The following is a 20,025-nucleotide window of genomic DNA, read 5'->3' as shown; positions in this document are numbered from 1 at the left end:
TTCCTGTAAGTAGCTTTTGGATTAAAAGCGTTTGCTAAATGGCAAATTCTATTCTATTCATATCAGAAATGGACACAAGAGTTGCATTTATTTATTTATTCATATATGTATTTATTATAGTCTACTAGACACACCAACATTTAACACCACATATATGGCCACATACACATCGACACAGTTTGTCACAGCACCTTTATTGAACAAGACATCACAGATGACGGTGGGCTTATTGTAGTTTGCCCCAAATTCCTGACTAGTGACAGTCGATACAGCCGCCATACCACAACCCGACCAGCAGATGGCATTATGGAGCTGCTGTATCGACTGCATCGACTTTTCCCGACACAATTGTGTTGAATGTGTCAATGCGTCGAAAGCTTTGTTTCCCCCATCACTACACAGAACTATACTAGAGAAGAACACACAGTAGCAAACTATAGTAGAACACAAAGTGACAGACTACAACTTTAACTCAAACACACACAAAGATACTACAGCTAAACACACAGAAAGATACTACAGCTGAACACACAGTAACCGAATTAAAGTTTTAACCGCGCGCGCACACACACAAGTTGTGGAATGGCCCACTGGCACCATCTGAGTGTCTCTCCCAGGCTTTTATCTTCCACCTCCACCTTGATTGAGGATTGAGCACAGGTGTGCCCAATCAGGCTATCACCATGGCAATAGGCAGGGAGGAAGGACAATCACCTGGGAGAAACACAGGAAACACACAGAACACACACATACAAACACACTACGGACGTAACAGTATCATTGTGTATATGTACTCTTTGAATAAAAACGTTGTTAAAAAAAATAAACAATGGACTGACAAACACCAGATTCCAATCCCCACTATCACAATGAACTGGTCCAATGATTCATTCTGAGCCAGGAAGGCCTGTCACAATGTCATGACTCAGGGGGGAAATGTTTCCGTCAGACCATTATACTGTATGTACCACTTACGTACAGAGGCTGCATGTCCATATAATAGAGCCAGTGGAGTCACTGACAAGGAATATCTCCGGGCAGCCAACTCACCACTGCTTGGTTAAAACGTAATGTGACAGGGGTCATTCATTGCTTGATGATGAGAGCAAGGGCAGTGTGAGGCGGTCACTAGTTGCACCAGGCGGCAATGAGGTCATCTGTTCACACTGGAGCTTGAGTTCACACGCAAGCCCTTTCATTTGCACACCTCATGTATATGGACTACGTAAATCTTAAGCTCACAGCCACTTTACTACTGAACTATCTATTATTACTAGTTGCACCACTATTGTATCCTGTCTTACTTGTACTATTGTCACTTTTTTGTCACAATCTTGTATTATGCCTATTGCCTGGCTTATTGCCTGAAAATTGTCTAGATACTGACAACTATATCCTGTCTTGTTATTTTTTGTCACTTATGTCCTGTACTACTGTCACTTTTTCTTATCTTGAATTATGCCTTATGTCTTGTGCTGCAATGTCTGGAACCGAAGCCTAAGAATTTTACTCACTTACACGTGTAATGTGACGTAAAAATAAACTTGAAACCTTTGTCTTGGCCATCTCTAGCAACTATTTAGAACAGATAACGGTGAGAAGATAAGAGTCTGACTGATTCATCCATTGAAGAATATAATTTATTTGTCCCTTCAAATCAAACCATTTTCACTCTTGGTTACATAATTATAAAGAACAATTATACATTGTAGCACTTTTTATGTCAGGGCTTTCAGTTTCTATTGTTGTTTTTTTTACATAGAAATCATAATAATAATAACACACTTTATGTATATAGCACCTTTTTAAAACAGTGTTACAAATGTGCAAATAAAACAGATGCAAAAAAAAAAAAAAAAGTAGTAAAACACAACACATAAGAATAAGGGCAGCAATTAAAGGCTAGTCTATAAAATGAGTTTTAAGAGATTTGAAAGAATACCTTTTTTGCTAGCCTAATCTCCTCAAGTAGGTCGTTCCAGAGTCTAGGAGCCCTAATGGCAAAGGCACGATCACCTTATTATTACCTAATATTCACCCATAAGTCAAATGTTTGTTACTTTTCTCACTGATAGTAAAAGTGCAAGTTTGATTGATGTTTGCATGAAACCAAACCTAAGTCACTTTAATATCACTTGAGATGTTATTTTTATGTCCATAGACCGGATAACAGTCAGCATCCAGGCCAAAATCCACGACTTTAGGGGAGCTCCCAATCACATCATGCTAAGATATGAATGAAGCCGCCACTTAACTATAGGAAATTGTATTGGTAATCAGCACACTGTGCCATGCCAAATAGCAGGGATAGCATGTTTAGACATAAGATTACACACGTCAAAGCAATCTTCAATCGACAAATTGAGATAATCTCTGATTGAAATGCTATGAGGAAGTCAACATTACCTTCTGTCAATAAATCCCTTTTCAACAGGATAATTTTGGTGTTGATCCACTTCAATGCCTCCTAGTCACAATGTTGTGGCCCATTTCACCAGCATCTTGGAGATACACAAGACTGGTATTGGTGGGTATTTGTTCTGATGTTGATCCACTATGGTGCACCCAAAAGTAATATCCCATTCCCTGCTTTGTGATTGATCACACTATTGTGTTGATCCATTTAACTGGCACCTTGGAGAAGAATGGAGGGGTCGTAGTGGTGGACGTCACAGAGGACCGGTTCTCTTCCCAGCTCTCTTTGATGGCGCGAACATCAGTGGCAGATAAGTTGGCTTTGAAGGACAGCAAGGCCGAGACATGACGGCAGCTGGAAGAAGATGGCAAACACAGTTCATCGCTGTCGTCCAATATTGTTCATCGTATAGTAGTTCATGAACATGGTTCTCTCAACTATCTCAATTCCACTCCAATGCTGTGGTTATTTTTTCTGAGTGCGGCACGCTCACTCATATTTTTCATTTTATTGGACAGATACAGTGGGGTGCAAAAATGTGGGCACCCCTAGTCAAAATGCCTTTTACAATTAATATCTAAGTGAAAAGAAGCAAACCTAACCTCTAAATGGTATGATAAGTTAAACATGACACATTTTATCACATTTTAAAGCAAGATTAATTTTTATTTTTTTCAGAAAAAGGCCTTGTGCAAATGTTTGGGAACCCTGTCAGCTAGTACTTTGTAACTCCTCCACAGGCAACTATAATAGCTTGCAAACGCTTCCTGTAGACAGCTAAGAGTCTTTCAATTCTTGTTTTGGGAATTTTTCCCCATTCTTCCTGACAGAACATCTCTAGCTCAGAAATGTTATTTGGCCTTCTTGCATGCATGGCATGTTTGAGATCTCTCCACATATTTTCAATAATATTCAAGTCTGGGGACTGTAATGGCCTTCCAAAACCTTCATCTGTCTTTTCTGGAGGTAATTTCTTGACTGACCATCGAACATAAGCCTCTAGAATGTCTTGATATTTGGTGGAATCGATTCTTCCTTCCACCCGCACAATATTGCCTGTGCCCCCAGCTGCGACACAATCCCAAAGCATAATGGATCCACCTCCATGTTTAACAGTTGTCAAGGTGTTCTTCTCTACAAATGCTTCACCCTTTTTTCTCCAAACATACCTTCTTTTGTTGTGGCCAAAAAGTTCAATTTTGGTTTGGTCAGTCCAAAGCACATTGTTCCAATAGGCTTCAGGTTTCTCAAGGTTTTCTTTTGCATACTTCACTTAATTTTGTGTTGAGGTCGTAGGAAAGGCTTTTTTCTGCAACTCTTCTATGTATGTCTATGTTGTTTAAGGTACGCTGTATTGTTGTCCTGTGAACAACTAGACCGGTGTCTGCTACTCTTTTTTGCAGCTCTTTTGCAGTGATGTGTGAGTTCTTCTGAGCTTTTCTCACCAAATCTCGGGCCATTCTATCTGAAATGTTTCTTGGTCTTCCAGATCTTGCCATGACTTGAATTGTTTCATTTATTTTCCATTTACTGATGATGTTTCTGACAGTGGAAATTAGTAGTTTGAAACGTTGCAAGTTTTTTGTAGCCTTCTCCTTGATGGTGGAAGTGAACTATCTTGATTCTGACATCCTTGGACAACTGTTTAGAGGAACCCATGGTTTTTAACACCAGACACAACTGCCACGCAGTTGGATACTTTAGAAGGCATGGAGTTACTTCAGAATATATAGTTAAATCCTGGAATTATATTCACCTGACTCATTGAAGCCCTAACAAGTAAATCACCTTGGTGGTCTGGGCCTTAGTAATCATCTTATCACCTTTCTCAAAAGGTAGCAAAGAATAATCCAAAAGGGTTCCCAAACTTTTGCACAGGGCCCTTTTCCTTTTTTATCATTTAAAAACTGAAAACTGAAAATAAAAAGAAACCTTGCCTTAAAATGTGCAGAAAGGTGTCATGTTTAACTTTGTAGCATTTAGTCTTCAGGTTTGCTTTGGAGTTTGGAGATTAATTGTAACAGACATTTAAACCAGGGGTGCCCACATTTTTGCAGCCCATTGTATAGTGAAGATAGACAGGAAAGTAAGGAGGAGAAGGGAGACATGTCAGCAGGGCCACAATTCATGCTCTGGTTGATTGAATATCTATCATACACTACAAGAGCCCATGGTTCCATTTGTACAGTTCTTTTTCCCCAGGCATTTCCCCCCCAGATTTTTCTGCCACTCAATACTCACCTTGTGGCAGATATTACTAGCATTTAATGTAGCTGAAATGATTAGCCCTGCCAGTATTTTTCCACTGCCTCTTATTGTGTAGCCAGCCAGACACCTGAGCTCTGCTTTGGAAACCCCACCCCACCCTATCTGTTACCTAGGATACTGGCACCTGACTACACTCACATGTAATCCAGTGGGTGACCTCAATACATGCATGAAAGCCAGGTATCTGGGTATGTAAATATGACTACACAAAGAGAAAGGAGAACATGTTAGAGAGCTGTGTTGGATTAGTAATCTACAGTAATTAGATTACTGTATATTTTAATGTGTCAGAGATTGGTCTTGTGTGCTGTTACTCCCTTGTTTGTTCTTAATGTGTTGGATTAAAGGGACCCAGTAGGTCAAGGAATGACCTACAATACGCCTTTATTAAAATTGCTTGTCATGTCGCAGATTCAAATAACGTTTTTTAAATGTATATTCCAAACAGTGGGACGATGGACTATGGATGAAAGTCAGACTGTATACATACAGTACAACATGGCTGAATATTCCAAAGCTGAATCTTTGTCACACCCACTTATTGGCACTTCCTGTGTTCTGTTTTACTGTGAAGAACACTCATGAGAGGGCAAGCTTAGACAAAGCAGATAGAAGAGGGAGGGTAGTTTGTTGAGTGCATACATTGTGAGTGAGAGTTGGGTGGTTGGTACACAGAGTGAATGAGACTGCAGTAAGTTGATCTGTAGCTTTTCAGCCAGGTGTGGCCTATCTCACCTGAGGTCGGGGTAGTCCCTGGCCAGGGTGACCATCTCTAGCTGGATGCTTCCTGGGCACTGCAGTCTGAGCACCTCAGCCATTTTAGGGAGGACATCACTGAGCCAGGTCTGTTTGGAGCCCTTGGGTAAAGAGTACAAAGGTCACGACTATCAAGTTAAGTTGAGTTGGGTTGGGTTGGGTTGTCAAGGGGTTCAAGGGACTGAAGTGGTGAGACGTATGGAGACTTGCATTTAGAGGAATAAAAAAGCAAGCTTATAAGATGAGAAGAAAAATACACCTGTCCCCTAATAGTTGATCTGCATGTGATACGCTGATCAGATTCAGAAATCATGATTCTTGAATCCCCATGTTGGTCAACACAATAGGACCTTGGTAAAAACAATGGCATGATGAACTGCATGCACAGCAGGATGTTGTACCACGGTAGGTACTGTACTAGTGGAGCCAAGTGAGTCATTTATAATGAAAAGAGAAGTTGAAGTAGAAAAACCGGTTCCCAAGGGGGTGAGGAGATTAATCAAAAATACAAGACAGAGGGAATCCTTGCATATGAAAACTGTAGACTCATGCATACAGTGTGAACATGGACTCACTTCACAACATATAGACACAGAGACACTGCCTGTTAGTCGAAATGTGTGCCATGCACCATCCATGCATTGTAGTCAATACACTATATATTGTTAAGTGAGTCCACATTCAAACTGTATAAGTGAGTCTACAACTTAAGTAAATATAGCATAGTATCACCTGAGAAGATACCCAAGGTCTAATGGGGTCAATGGGTCAGATACTTCTGGCAGTTATTGCATGCAGAGGATAGTTGACCCAATACTAAACATGAATGCTTCATTTTTACATTATATGATTCTCTCACACTATTTTAATTCCCTGTTGTCATTTCTAAATTGTGAAACCTGTACACAAATACCATCAAACATAAGCTAAGAATCTATTCTTTAACCTCATAGATTAGATTAGATTCAACCTTTTTGTCATTGCACAGACTACAATGAAATATTTGTTTTGCTCTAGGCACAGGGTCAGCCATAGTCAGCACCCCTAGAGCAATTAGGGGTTAAGTGCCTTGCACAAGGGCACAACTGCAGTGGTAGGCACCTTAGATATGATGCCAGCAACCCTCCAGTCACCAGTAGCCCGCTCCTGAGGCAGGGATCGAACCAGCGACCTTCAGATTGTGATATGGGGTGTTTTTGGGTGCCTATCAGAAATTGTTATAATCCTAAGTAATACATATTCAGGACAGATAACATACTTTTAAGTGTGCCCACTTTTAGTCACCAAGGAGTAAACAAGACATGCTACACCTTTAGGAGCTGGCCCATACATGGATTAGGTCAAGTAAGAGAGCCAGACTATGAGTCTAGGTCAGATATAGGAGAAGCCTACTGACTAGTGGTCAAGAGTAAATGGTCAGCAGAACACGCATAGACTTCCATAGCATAGAGCCTGGTAAGGAAGACAATGTCAATATTGCAAGTTACGATGGACAGATGTAAATCTATTCTCTCTCTGTGAACTAGTATAAATAAGAGACAAACCTAGCAACACATCGCTCGGCCTCTCTATGCCATAGCCAGGCTTGGTCAGCCGACCTTGCCAAATAACAGAGCGTGCTGTAACCAACATCTGTACAGAGAATGGAACCCAGATTTGCATAAAATTATGATAACGATTCAATTTCTTCTCTGAGTCATCAATTCCACCGTGGCCGCCTGACGAGGATATATCTCCTTATAACAGATTGCTAGCCGGCCTCTCTAACCTCTAGGCTACCTGCTGACTGAGTAGTAATTCTTCACTTTACCATTACTTATGCAGCGAACTGTATATGTCATTTAGCAGAGGCAAAGCAACTCACAGTACATTGAATCTCTCTCTCTCTCTCTCTCACTCTCACTCTCTCTCTTTCTCTCTCTATGAGAGATCTATGATCAACTCCACAACCTTAGCATTGCTAGCTATCAGGTATCAGGTTTTAACTGATGTAGTACTTTAGTCCTGTCCTTATTTTCCCCTAAAGGTAGGCCAATGCCAAATAAATGTTACATGAAGCTAGGTACGATTTGATTTAGTGACTCTGTAACATTCCCCATATGGTGCTAGTTACAGCTTGGCGTAAACAGGAGGCACTCATACATTCCAGTGGGCTGAGAATGTTTTGGTAGAGCAGCTTATATTCCTCCAAAATATCTGTAAAATATACATTTGTGAGTGTGTGTTCATGGCTCCACCAAATCCCATTTCTATGATTTATCATACACCTTCACTCCAGTCGATATATCAACACAACATTTCTTCATGCCCATATTCCCATGTATGCCCATGTAACAACTTTTAGCAGACACATTTTCCAATATAATGGAAGCATGTGAACTATCCCATGCATGCTTACCGTTTCAGTAAAGAAATCACACAGTTGCATGCTGTCATCACAAAGTAACTTGGCTGCAGTTTCCTGCTGTTCCCTGTCCTTCAGCTTCACTTTCCTCTTCATCATCCTCTTTACGTACGCCACCATTATCTGTGTGTGGAGCCGCCCCAGCAACTCCTACACAAACACACAGCAACATTATTATTATGTGTGTGTGTGTGTGTGTGTGTGTGTGGCACGTGCACATGTTTTAGTGTGTATACGTGTGTTTCTATTTGTGTGAGACGAGTATAATCTTACCTCCATACATATGGGTTTCAGGTCTCTGAAATTGTGCATTTGCCTGTCCAGAGACTCCAGAAGGTTATCCACGACCTTCTGACCTCCTGAGAGCCAGGCCTGTGTCCACAGCCTACGATACTGCATCTGAGAAGACAACACATGATGCAATTATCAACCTTTATCCATTCACTACCATAGGATTTACCATATCATAACCAAAACCGCGTGGACCAATTACTTGAGAATTGATTAAAATCATGTACCAAAAAAAAGTAATGCTGCTCTCATGGAAATCTCTTGAGCACTACAGATACAGGTATGTCACAGGCAAGTGCTATTCACATGTGAAAAATGTATTTGCTCCATTGTTTACGTTTTGACCCGGTAAGCGGAAAACCACAAATACTAATACTAAGGTTCAGTGTTTTAACTTGAGTGTCTATGTAACAACAAAAAATGTAACATTCAAGGTCATTGAATTCAAGGTTTTGACGCTTCAGTCAGCTCACTTGATTGGCTACATTCCATTCCACGTCACAATCGGAATCGGGAGTTGTCAGTTTTGACCACAGACAAGAAGACTTTTGATCGGTGAACACGTTTAATATTTATGATTGTCTGCCCCGACCATTTTCCAAGCAGATTGTCAGGAGAAATTGACTCTTAACACAACTCACACCAGAGGATAATCTTGTAGGATAATCTTTACAGCCATCCGATAATCGGGCGTTTGCTGTCCTTGGTCGGAAAGGGGGAAAATCGGGCCAAAATAGGCCAGATTATCTTTATGTGTGTAATGCGGGGTACACACATAAGGAGTTTTTGGCCGGTTTTGGCACGATTTTTGGATGTCTGAAAACGACAGAAAACGAGAGAAAACGCCCGATTGTCAGATGGATCTTAACATTTTCCTATAACAAAATCCTGTGGTGTGAGGTGTGTTAAGAGTCAATTCTCTTCAATTGTGCAATCAACTCTCAACTCTCAACATGCTCGGAAAATGGGCGTGGGGAACGACAGATTCCGGACTCTCTAGTCTCGTTCCCCAAGCCAGAAATCTCGCGTGAACCCATCCTTTTAATATTGCCTTTAAATTACAAAATAATTAAATTAAGATTATATAATGCTTAAAGCACTTTGAGCCGCAACGTTTGCAGGAAAAGCGCTATACAAATAAAGTTATTATTATCTAACGTAGTACCCTGACTGACCTGTACGAGACAACCATGTGCGACAGGGAAAATAAAGTGCAGAAAAACGAAAAGAAGAAGTCAGCTCGCTTCTTGATTGGCGAGCAGGGTTGCCAGATGGGAATGACATTTTCCACCCTAACCACAGTCTAAAACCGCTAATTCCACCAAACAATCTGGCAACCCTATGATTTCTGGTCGGAAGTATTGAAAGCATTTCACATTTACGATTGCCGGCCACGCCCATTTTCCGAGCAGGTTGCCAGGAGAGTTGATTGCACAATTGAAGAGAAGTGACTCTTAACACACCTCACACCCCAGGATTTTGTTATAGGAAAATGTTAAGATCCATCTGATAACCGGGCGTTTTCTGTTGTTTTCAGACATCCGAAAATCGCTGAAATCGCTGAAAATCCTTATGTGTGTACCCCGCTTAACAGGCTTAAGAAATATACTGACAGTCTGCATCCCCTGTTATTGAGTGAAAACATTCAGAATACTTTAACAGTAATTTTCGAACATGCAAAATACGCCGATTGACTGTGTTAATAAATAGTAACCATGACAGGTAATCAAATGAGTTGATCACTGACAGATGAAAGTGTTAATAATCAGGGCTAGAATAAGACTCCACGCCAACCTTGAGCTCTTCATGAATGGGGTCGGTGAAGTATCCATAGCCACTGTCCCTCAGGTCTCCTAATATGGATAAACAGCTTATCCTGATGTCATCTGAGAGTGAGCTTTCTCGTCTCACTATAAAGTCTCTGTGGAGACAATATTTGGAATATGGTACAGTATGTAAAAGCTGTTTCCTAATCCACAGTTGTCCATTATAAATATCATGAAAACTTTCATTTTAAAAGGGGAGATTGTTAGAAGGTTGGTAGGAGCAAAATGACATATACTGTATGTATTGCTGAAAAATTTGTAACAGTTGCAAGCCTACCTGAATTGTTCGATGCTAACCAGATTCGCTTTCACGATTGCCTCAGTGTTCTCCCGTCTTACCTTCATAAACTCTTCTAGGGATCTCCTATAGCTGCAAAAAGAAACAAAAGACAACTGTTGTGAAGGCCCACAGTTTAGAGCCAGTTTTAGTTTCCCCGAAATCAGCCCTTCTGCCCCAGTTATTTACTTTGTTATTTTCTATACTATTAATATACGTTTCGTGAAGTGTATGTATTATTCTTGTAATGTTTATGCATATGTTTGATGACGTAGTATCCGGGGTGTGTCCGTGACCCGGATGCTACGTTCGGTGGTGTATATATAAGAAACGGAAGTAGTCCGCGAGTCAGTGTGTGGTGAGCATCAGAACGAGAGAGACCAAATGAGAGAGAGAGTAACGCGAAGTCAATGCAAGATGGCGGATTCAGTACGACGCACACCGTGCAGAAGCTGAGGACGCCAGGAAAGCGATTATTGAGTGTACCACTGTAGCCCGTTTAGTTGTGTTCCCGTTGGACCGCCTTGCCAGCAGCCGGCTGTTCAACGTTGGACCAAGCGAGACGCCAGCTGGACATAATCGTCGCCTCCACGAGCGGACTGCGACCGAACACTGACTCCAGCGGAGCTTCGACGCGGACCACCGGACTTGGGCCCTTCACCTCGTGGTGGACCACGAAGACGGCCCTTTCCCTCCGCGTTGCTACGTCACCCCCCCCTTTCGTCGGCTAACTTCATCGACGCACATGCCATCCAACCAGGCCTCAACGCGCACCACAGCCCTGGACTATAAGCCTGTTCAGGCCCGAGACTGTCAGTGAGTGATTGAGTGCGTGTGTGGCCGGCTGGGAGGGAGTGTATATTTTGGGAGATATAGACATATACCATTTGTGTAAATAAATGTGTTGTTCATATGTGATACCGTTACCGTGTGTTAGTTGTTTGTATGCTAATGCTAAGTACAAAGCTAATGCTAATGCTAGTTCCAATGCTAAATGCTAATGCTAATTACAAGGCTAATGCTACTGCTAGTTCCCATGCTAATGCTAACGATAGTAACTGCTAGTCTAACGGTTTGCTGGCGCCCCCTGCCTGTATCCTCCTACACTGCCTATTTAGCTCCATTAGTTAGATAACCAGCCCCTTCCTAAATTATACAGTCCTTTTCAGCTACTCCCTGGTTACAATTGGTCCTTCGAGCCGGATCGGTAGTGTAGTGATAGCATGGCTGAGCGCAGCCAACCAGACCAGACAGTTACCCCCCCTTCTCCGCCCCCTGAGCCAGAGCCACGACCACAGAGAGTCCCGCGGTTGCCTCCGAGGTTACAGGAGTATGAGCTTGAGCTCGAAAGCTCACTGAGTGGTAGCGAGGAGCGCACTCCACGGGATACAGTGGTCGGAGAGGCCGAGGTGTCCGCCGGCGCGCGGGTGGCTAGCACTGAGACAGCCCTCAAAGAGCACCAGCCTGAGGATGAGATGGCAGAACCGCAGGGTTTTGCCGTGGAAACGGAAGAACAGGAAGGAGAGGCCCGGTCCGACAGCGCCTGCGGGCGGAAGAGGGAGGGCCTCAGCCTTAACGATCTGCCTCCCAGTACGGCGCGCTCGAGACCTAGCTCCTGCCGCTCAGTGGCTTCCTACCGGTCCAGGGCTTCCGTGGGCAGTTCTGCCTCTGGGGCGGATAGCCTGCACTCCAGAGGGAGTAGTGCCGCGCTGTCCGAATGTATGCGCCAACAGGCCGAGATGGCGTTAGAGCGGGAGCGCCAACAGGCCGAGACGGCGTTAGAGCGGGAACGACTCCAGTTCGAGCGTGAACGCCTCCAGCGCCAGGAGGCGCTAGAACGCGAACGCCTCCAGATGAACGGAGCGGAACGCGCGGCGGAGAGACAGCGCCAGGAGGCGCTAGAACGTGAACGCTTCCAGATGGAGCGTGAACGCCTCCAGCGCCAGGAGGCGCTAGAACGTGAACGCCTCCAGATGGACGGAGCGGAACGCGCGGCGGAGAGACAGATGGAGGGGGCGGAACGCGCGGCGGAGAGGCAGATGGCGAGAGAGCAACTGCACGCAGAGAAGATGGAGGAAATGATGCAGACCATGCGCGACGTGTGCATCAGCAGAACTCCGTCGGCCCGTAGCTCCAGAGCATCATCCGCACGGCCCTCTCGAGTGCCATCTCCTGAACCCCCCGCCGATGGCTCCATGACCCCCGCCATGACTGTCCAACTGCAGGCCCAGCTGACCACCTGGAAGGAAGAGGACCAGGGACCCGACCGCTACGCGGCCCAGAGGGAGCCAGCGTCGCTGCCCGGGAGGGGAGCCATCCCCCAAGAGCGTAGCACACCCCTAGGTCCTCCAGTGCACCAAAATGCATGCAGGCCGGACACCCAGACCGTCACTCCAGCACCGATGATCCACTACAGGATGTTCCCCCAGGTGGAGGGACCCAAGTTCCCCTTCTTCAAGGACGAGGACAGGAGCCAGTATGTGGAGCTACGCATCTGCCTAGACACGCTCTTGGACAACTCCTGCTCAGAGTCCTACAAATATGCGATTCTCCTTCAGCATGTGAGGAACCCCAGAGCCCACAACATGGTACTGGCCCATGCCTCCGCACCGACACCTTACACCAGAGCGCTCGCTGACTTGGATGCCCGCTACGGTCGTCCCTGGAACCACGCCCTTGCTGAACTGCAAGCCCTCGAACAGCAGGCCCCCATCAAGGATGACCGGGCGCTGGATGACTTCGCGCTCCGCGTGCACACCTTGGTTGGAATGCTGAAGACGCAGGGCCCAGCTGGCGCCAGCGAGATCAACAGCACCTCCAACGTAGAGCGGCTGCTCCGCAAGATCCCACGCTTCCGGCAGGAGAGGTTCCGGCGACAGCAGCGCGTTCGTAACCCCGGGAAGTTGGGTCTGAGCATGGCTGCCTTCGCGGAGTTCCTACTGGAGGAAGTGCATGACACCAACGTAGACGCCATGGGTTACGCTGAGCCGAAGAAGGAGAGGGAGAAGGGAGACCGCTGGGACCGGCCGAGCTCGAACAGAGGACGCCCAGTAGGAGTGCTGCACACGGAGGAGGAGCCTCGGAGAGAGAGGAAAGCCCGACCTGAGGGAAAGGATTCCTCTCAACCCCCTCAAAAGGGACGGAGAGGTCCACCGCCGTGTCCGTACTGCACCAGCGAGCACTGGTTCAATGAGTGCAGTGACTTCAACAACCTGAGTACCGAGGACAAGCAGAGGTGGCTCGAGGAGAACCAGAGGTGCTGGAACTGTGGGCGCGACCATCTGGCTAAGAACTGCACCTTGAGGAGAAAGTGCAATCGCTGTGAGGAGGTCCACCTCAACATTCTACACGAGGTCTCCCTCGCCAGGTCCACGGAGGGCACCAGAAGCCCTAGGTCCGGTCGCGCACCGGAAGAGGAAACCCCTGTCTACTACCTAGACCCAACCCAGAGCAGCGGCTCCAAGGTCCTACTGAAGGTGGTGAAGGTCCGACTTCACCACAACAACGCTGTGTACGACACGTACGCCGTTCTAGACGACGGGTCGGAACGGACCATCCTTCTCCAGGGGGCAGTGCGCCAGTTGGGGCTCCAAGGGACTGCGGAGAAGCTGACTCTGCGCACGATACGTCGCGACCTTAAAGAGGTCACCGGGGCGAGAATCAACTTCTCTATCTCCCCGGCGGGGCGGCCGTCGGATAGACATCGGCTTCAGAATGTCTTCACCGCCGACCAGCTAGCGCTCTCCCGCTACGACTACCCCCTGGAGAGGTTACGCGCAAGGTATCCCCACCTACGGCGAGTAGACCTACATCCGATAGAAGGAGCGGAGCCAACCCTTCTCATCGGCTCGGACAACGCTGAACTGATCGTGTCGCTCCGTCCTCCGCTGAGAGGACCACGAGGCTGCCCGATGGCTGTTAAGACTGCGCTTGGGTGGGCCCTCCAAGGCGCTACCGAGGGGAGAGATAGAGACGGGAGAGCTACGACATCCCTCCATGTCCGAACCGAAGAAGCAAACCAACCAACCGGACCGCCTGGAGTGGAATCTATTGCTGCCAGTGCACCTGGAACAGTTAGTACCACAAATGGTTCACCACAGGATGACCAACCAAAGAAGAAGCCTCTGTGGACAGAGCATAAGTCTCGGGATGGGAAGACCTACTTCTACAACACAGAGACTAAACAGTCCTCAGGGGAGAAACCAGACGACCTGAAATCTCCTGCTGAGCAAATGTTGTCTAAGTGCCCGTGGCAGGAGTACAAGTCTGACACGGGAAAGCCTTACTACTACAACTCCCAGACTAAGGAGTCCCGGTGGTGGCGCTACCGTGCCATGGCGGCAACAGCTGTTGCCGAGGAACACCTGCAGGTGGCCATGCACCCTCACGTGGCCGAGGTCAGCATTGACGCACCCGTCAACTCCGTCGAGTACACGTCAGCCATGGAAGTCTCAGCCAGTATTGTAGACGCCTCCAAGGAGGAAAGGCCGGAGTTGGCGAAGAGAACGTACAAGTGGAACCCAAAAGAGGAGGCCAAGCAGGCCTTCAGAGAGCTTCTGAAGGAGAATGGTGGTTCATCCGACGCGTCATGGGAGCAAACCATGAGAATGATCATCAACGACTCACGCTACAGCGCCCTGCCCAAGCTGAGTGAGAAGAAGCAAGCGTTTAAGGCCTACAAGGCTAAGAAGGAGAAGGAACAAGCCAAGCAGCTCAGGAAGAGGAACTGGGAGGCGCTGACGAGCATTCTGGACAACATGGCCAACGTCACCTACCGCACCACCTGGTCCGAGGCCCAGCAGTACCTGCTGGACGACCCCACCTTCGCTGAGTACGAGGAGCTGCAGAACATGGACAAGGAAGACGCTCTGATCTGCTTCGAGGAGCACATCCGCGCCCTGGAGAAGGAGGAGAAGCAGAAGACTCTGCTGAGGGAGAGAGACAAGATGTCCGAAGGTGCCGTGGTACTGGTGATCGACCAGTCCCTTCCACGCGCCGCCTGGCAGACAGGCAGAGTGACCAAGGTCCTATCACCTCATACCTCACGCTGCTAGGGCAGCCTAGCCAGTGTGCTTTCTTAGTTAACTGAAACCGAGGGTTTCATGGGGCGGCTGTTGTGAAGGCCCACAGTTTAGAGCCAGTTTTAGTTTCCCCGAAATCAGCCCTTCTGCCCCAGTTATTTACTTTGTTATTTTCTATACTATTAATATACGTTTCGTGAAGTGTATGTATTATTCTTGTAATGTTTATGCATATGTTTGATGACGTAGTATCCGGGGTGTGTCCGTGACCCGGATGCTACGTTCGGTGGTGTATATATAAGAAACGGAAGTAGTCCGCGAGTCAGTGTGTGGTGAGCATCAGAACGAGAGAGACCAAATGAGAGAGAGAGTAACGCGAAGTCAATGCAAGATGGCGGATTCAGTACGACGCACACCGTGCAGAAGCTGAGGACGCCAGGAAAGCGATTATTGAGTGTACCACTGTAGCCCGTTTAGTTGTGTTCCCGTTGGACCGCCTTGCCAGCAGCCGGCTGTTCAACGTTGGACCAAGCGAGACGCCAGCTGGACATAATCGTCGCCTCCACGAGCGGACTGCGACCGAACACTGACTCCAGCGGAGCTTCGACGCGGACCACCGGACTTGGGCCCTTCACCTCGTGGTGGACCACGAAGACGGCCCTTTCCCTCCGCGTTGCTACGTCACCCCCCCCTTTCGTCGGCTAACTTCATCGACGCACATGCCATCCAACCAGGCCTCAACGCGCACCACAGCCCTGGACTATAAGCCTGTTCAGGCCCGAGACTGTCAGTGAGTGATTGAGTGCGTGTGTGGCCGGCTGGGAGGGAGTGTATATTTTGGGAGATATAGACATATACCATTTGTGTAAATAAATGTGTTGTTCATATGTGATACCGTTACCGTGTGTTAGTTGTTTGTATGCTAATGCTAAGTACAAAGCTAATGCTAATGCTAGTTCCAATGCTAAATGCTAATGCTAATTACAAGGCTAATGCTACTGCTAGTTCCCATGCTAATGCTAACGATAGTAACTGCTAGTCTAACGGTTTGCTGGCGCCCCCTGCCTGTATCCTCCTACACTGCCTATTTAGCTCCATTAGTTAGATAACCAGCCCCTTCCTAAATTATACAGTCCTTTTCAGCTACTCCCTGGTTACAACAACATTCATTTCAAGGTTCCTCTTTATGTCAATGAATGTTCTAATAAAAACATTTCAGTACATGAGAAACAAATGAAGCCTACATTGACATTAAAAATGGAAAAGCTGTACAATGTATAAGACCAATGTTGCCTCCCGATCCTGTTATGAAGAAAGTGGGTAATGTACAATATGTTATGCTATGAAACATCAGTGAAACAACTGTGAGACTCATAAGGTAGTTCTTAAGGTAGTAATTAAAGTATAATGTAAGGTAGGTAATATGTTTGCAAATTGGGGCTGGTTAATATGGACAATAGAACAAGTATTTAGTGTACAGCTATAACCAGTGTTTGAGGGTGGGGGTATACTACCTTATTAAGAAGCTTTTAAGCTGGCACATAATTCTCTTGGCTTTACCCTCATTGCCAAGAATAGCACAGGCCTCTCTCATGGCCCCGTCAATAACCTGGAAAACAGGAGGACACCATATAGTATTAGTACATAGAACCCTACAGTACCTATATAATAAGGTTAGGGTCAATTACATATCAACAATCAATTCAGTTTTGAACAAACCAATATGGAATGTGCATGTTTTTTTTTTTTGCAATTCATTGATTTAAATGAATTGGCTGTATGACAAGTTTTTGACCTGTAGCTGGAAACCACAGGAAAATCTTTAATAAAAAAACATGCTGAGAAGGGCTTGTGTAATCCCCAGGGCCCAGTTGTTCAGAATGATCCTGATTCTTTTCTCTGATCCAGGATCAGCTGAAAATCTGATTGATTTTGAGTTGTATAGGGGAAATCAGCCAGCTCGATCTGATCCTGGATCAGAGAAAAGAATCAGGATTTTAATTCAGATGAAAAGTTTTGAACAACTGGGCCCTGGGCACTAGGTGTCCAATCACAAGCCCCCAGGGCACTAGTTGTCTAATCAAAGACGCTACCTGTATGACGTCTATGGCGAGGGGACAGAAGCAGTACCCGTCAATGAGTTCAGGCCTTGTGCCGTTCAGCCAAACCTGCTCTTCTTTCCTCAGGGCTGTGGACACCCAGGTTATCACCTTACCCTGGGAACAGCATGGAAGGGAGCAGGGCTAATTAGTATAGCTGGGGCAAGTTACAAGACTTGACATAGCCACTCTGAATTAAAGGCCTTCATATAATAAATCTAATTCTAATAGTGAGGGTGCTCTGCACAATTGGGTAGCTTGGTCTGGACTGGACATCATTTTTGGTTGACCTCTTTGTGCTGACGATACTGCTCCTCTAATAGTTGACCTCTTTGTGTTGACGATACTGCTCCTCTAATAGTTTACCTCTTTGTGTTGAAGATACTGCTCCTCTAATAGTTTCAGATACTCCTCAGGTACTACAGGTCCCAAAGATTCACTCTTGATGTGTCCTTCGACTTCCTTATGTTTTAAAATATCACTGTAATAAACAGAAGAGACACTGTTATAACAGACAGATTATTTTCAGTACTCAAAGACTGTAGTAGTAAGCAAGAGGATAATGTAGACTTGAGATATCAGATATCCCTAACATAATAGCATTCCAGCTTACAATGGGTTTCCTACTCTGCTCTTTTTCAAAGGGGTTTGTGACTTGTAACAATATAAATAACATGTGTGTAATAATCCAGGTACACTCACTTTGGATAGTAATCATTAACCCAGTACAGGAGATAGTTGGAGTCATCCACATCCAGCCCTGAGCGGGCGAGTTCCGTTAGCCGTGCTGAGAAAACCTGGTGGTAAAAGCTAGCATACAGGTTGCAAACGTCAAATTCTTGTGGGTAACAACCCCTCACGTCCCTGACAACCCTGAGAAGGTCCTCCTTCAAGCGCTTGCCAATCCTACACACCTCCCTTTTAACCGAAGTTGACAAGTTGTCCGCATCGCTACCTTCTACCACTGCTGCGTTTTTTAGCCGTGATTCCACCATGTTGTGGAGAAGGGTGTTGTGGGTGCACCAGCACTGCTGTGGACGCCACTCAGGTGGCTCGTGGTTCTCCAGCTGCCCTTCCCAGTGCCTGTCCTGCTCTTCCTGTAGCATTATGGTGGCCACAGCACTCCCAAGTATCTTGAGGTGTTCTCCTGAGGCTGAGGAACTGAAAGTGTCATGAATGGCCATCCATAAGTGCAACAGCAGGGTTTCATGGTCTTTTTGTAGTATATCCTCCTCCTTCTCATTGCGAACACGACCTCCTTCCGCCAGCACGATACCTAGGCTAAAGAGATGCTCCTCTCTGGCAATCAACTGCTGGCAAGCGTCCTCCAAGCGATTCTGTTTCAGATTTTCCAGAAAGTCCAAGACCACCTCTGATAGAAAAACATGCTTCACATTTACAATCATAGGCCATAACAAATGCTCTTGAAGTTCATTGAATAATAATCTGATGAACTGACATCGAAACCTGTAATTAACATAATTCAAACTAATCCATAGCTCCTGTAGGCTTGAATACATTTTACTCATTTGGAGACATAAATCACAGTCCATAACCATTTGACATTATAAGGTCAAGAATAATATAATATGACCTACAATTTTCGATTGGAGTATCCCATTACATTTTTTAACCGTAGCAAATTGCATGTAGGAGTATGGAGCAAAGCAAACTAGGCTATATCCAACAGTACCGTTATTCAAGTAGGCAATGTAACGTATTCAAGTCATTGACAAAAACAGCAGGCAAAGTCTGCAGTAGGTTATTGCTAAACTTACCCACTGGAGGAGTGTTCTCCACTAATGTGCAAGTGCTGGTGGGTTTAGGGTTCCGAGGACGTCGCACAAATCCAGGTATTTTAAGTTTATGTCTGAGCCTCCCAGGCATTTCAGGCGCTGGAAGCATAGCACCAGGCGCGTCTGATTCCGCTGTGACGAGAGACATTCCTTTGGCTTAATACCAGTGACACATTCACATTCATTCAACTGTCCATCGCCTACTACCACTGTAATCTCCTTGATTCATTTTCTGCCCTTTATCTTGGCGCGGCGCGTCATTGCGAGCAGACTGTGACAAGAGATACGATTACGCACAGTCGACACGGGTGGGTGGAAAAACGGCCACGACGGAATAACATAGAAGTTTATATTATCTCTTTATTAGCCTTGTGTGAAATGTCTATTATCTCTATAGCCTACACATGTTAAGAAAATACAATTGAAGCTATAATTAATCAAAACTACTCAAGTAAACTGAAAAACGCAACCTATAAATAGACTACACTAGTAAACTTGTTTTAGGGTAGACTAAGTTTGACACAATAAACAGCGTATTACCTATACACAACCGTAACCGATGCAGCATATACAGTATGAATAATACATTTGTACATCGTTCAATGAACAGCGTCTTACCTTTCATGTTCTTGCTGTCAATCCCAATGACAGTGGTCGATGCCGAAGTATCCTAATGACTGCAAGAAGAGGGTGGAGACTGGGTGGAGACTGGCAGAAACAGCTTTAAAAACATCATCTACAAAATAATTCCTCTTTCTCTCGACAATTATACATTTGAGCTCTCTTATAAATGTCTCCTAAAGGGAAGTGCATGGTTGCTGGTTACTGTGTAAACAATTATTTGACAGTGCTATATCTTTTTAATTGTATA

At 45.6% G+C, this 20,025-nt stretch overlaps 1 protein-coding gene across 1 annotated transcript; it reads right to left on the bottom strand.

Moving 5' to 3' along the window:
• Positions 1-2,601: 2,601 nt before the first annotated feature.
• On the bottom strand, positions 2,602-19,779 carry tnfaip2a (tumor necrosis factor, alpha-induced protein 2a; the record flags this gene model as incomplete). The annotated part of the gene is made up of 11 exons (XM_080524280.1): positions 2,602-2,770; positions 5,420-5,541; positions 7,839-7,994; positions 8,118-8,237; positions 9,924-10,056; positions 10,239-10,331; positions 16,774-16,868; positions 17,353-17,475; positions 17,725-17,839; positions 18,061-18,730; positions 19,773-19,779. 11 exons carry the CDS (start codon positions 19,777-19,779, stop codon positions 2,602-2,604), a joined length of 1,803 nt encoding a protein of 600 aa, XP_080380406.1.
• Positions 19,780-20,025: the final 246 nt, after the last annotated feature.

This window comes from Nansenia antarctica, assembly GCF_963989245.1.
Source record: "Nansenia antarctica genome assembly, chromosome: 1".
Taxonomy (NCBI): domain Eukaryota; kingdom Metazoa; phylum Chordata; class Actinopteri; order Argentiniformes; family Microstomatidae; genus Nansenia; species Nansenia antarctica.
The sequence above is the reverse complement of the archived record's forward strand: the minus strand, read 5'-3'. Positions and strand labels throughout refer to the sequence as shown.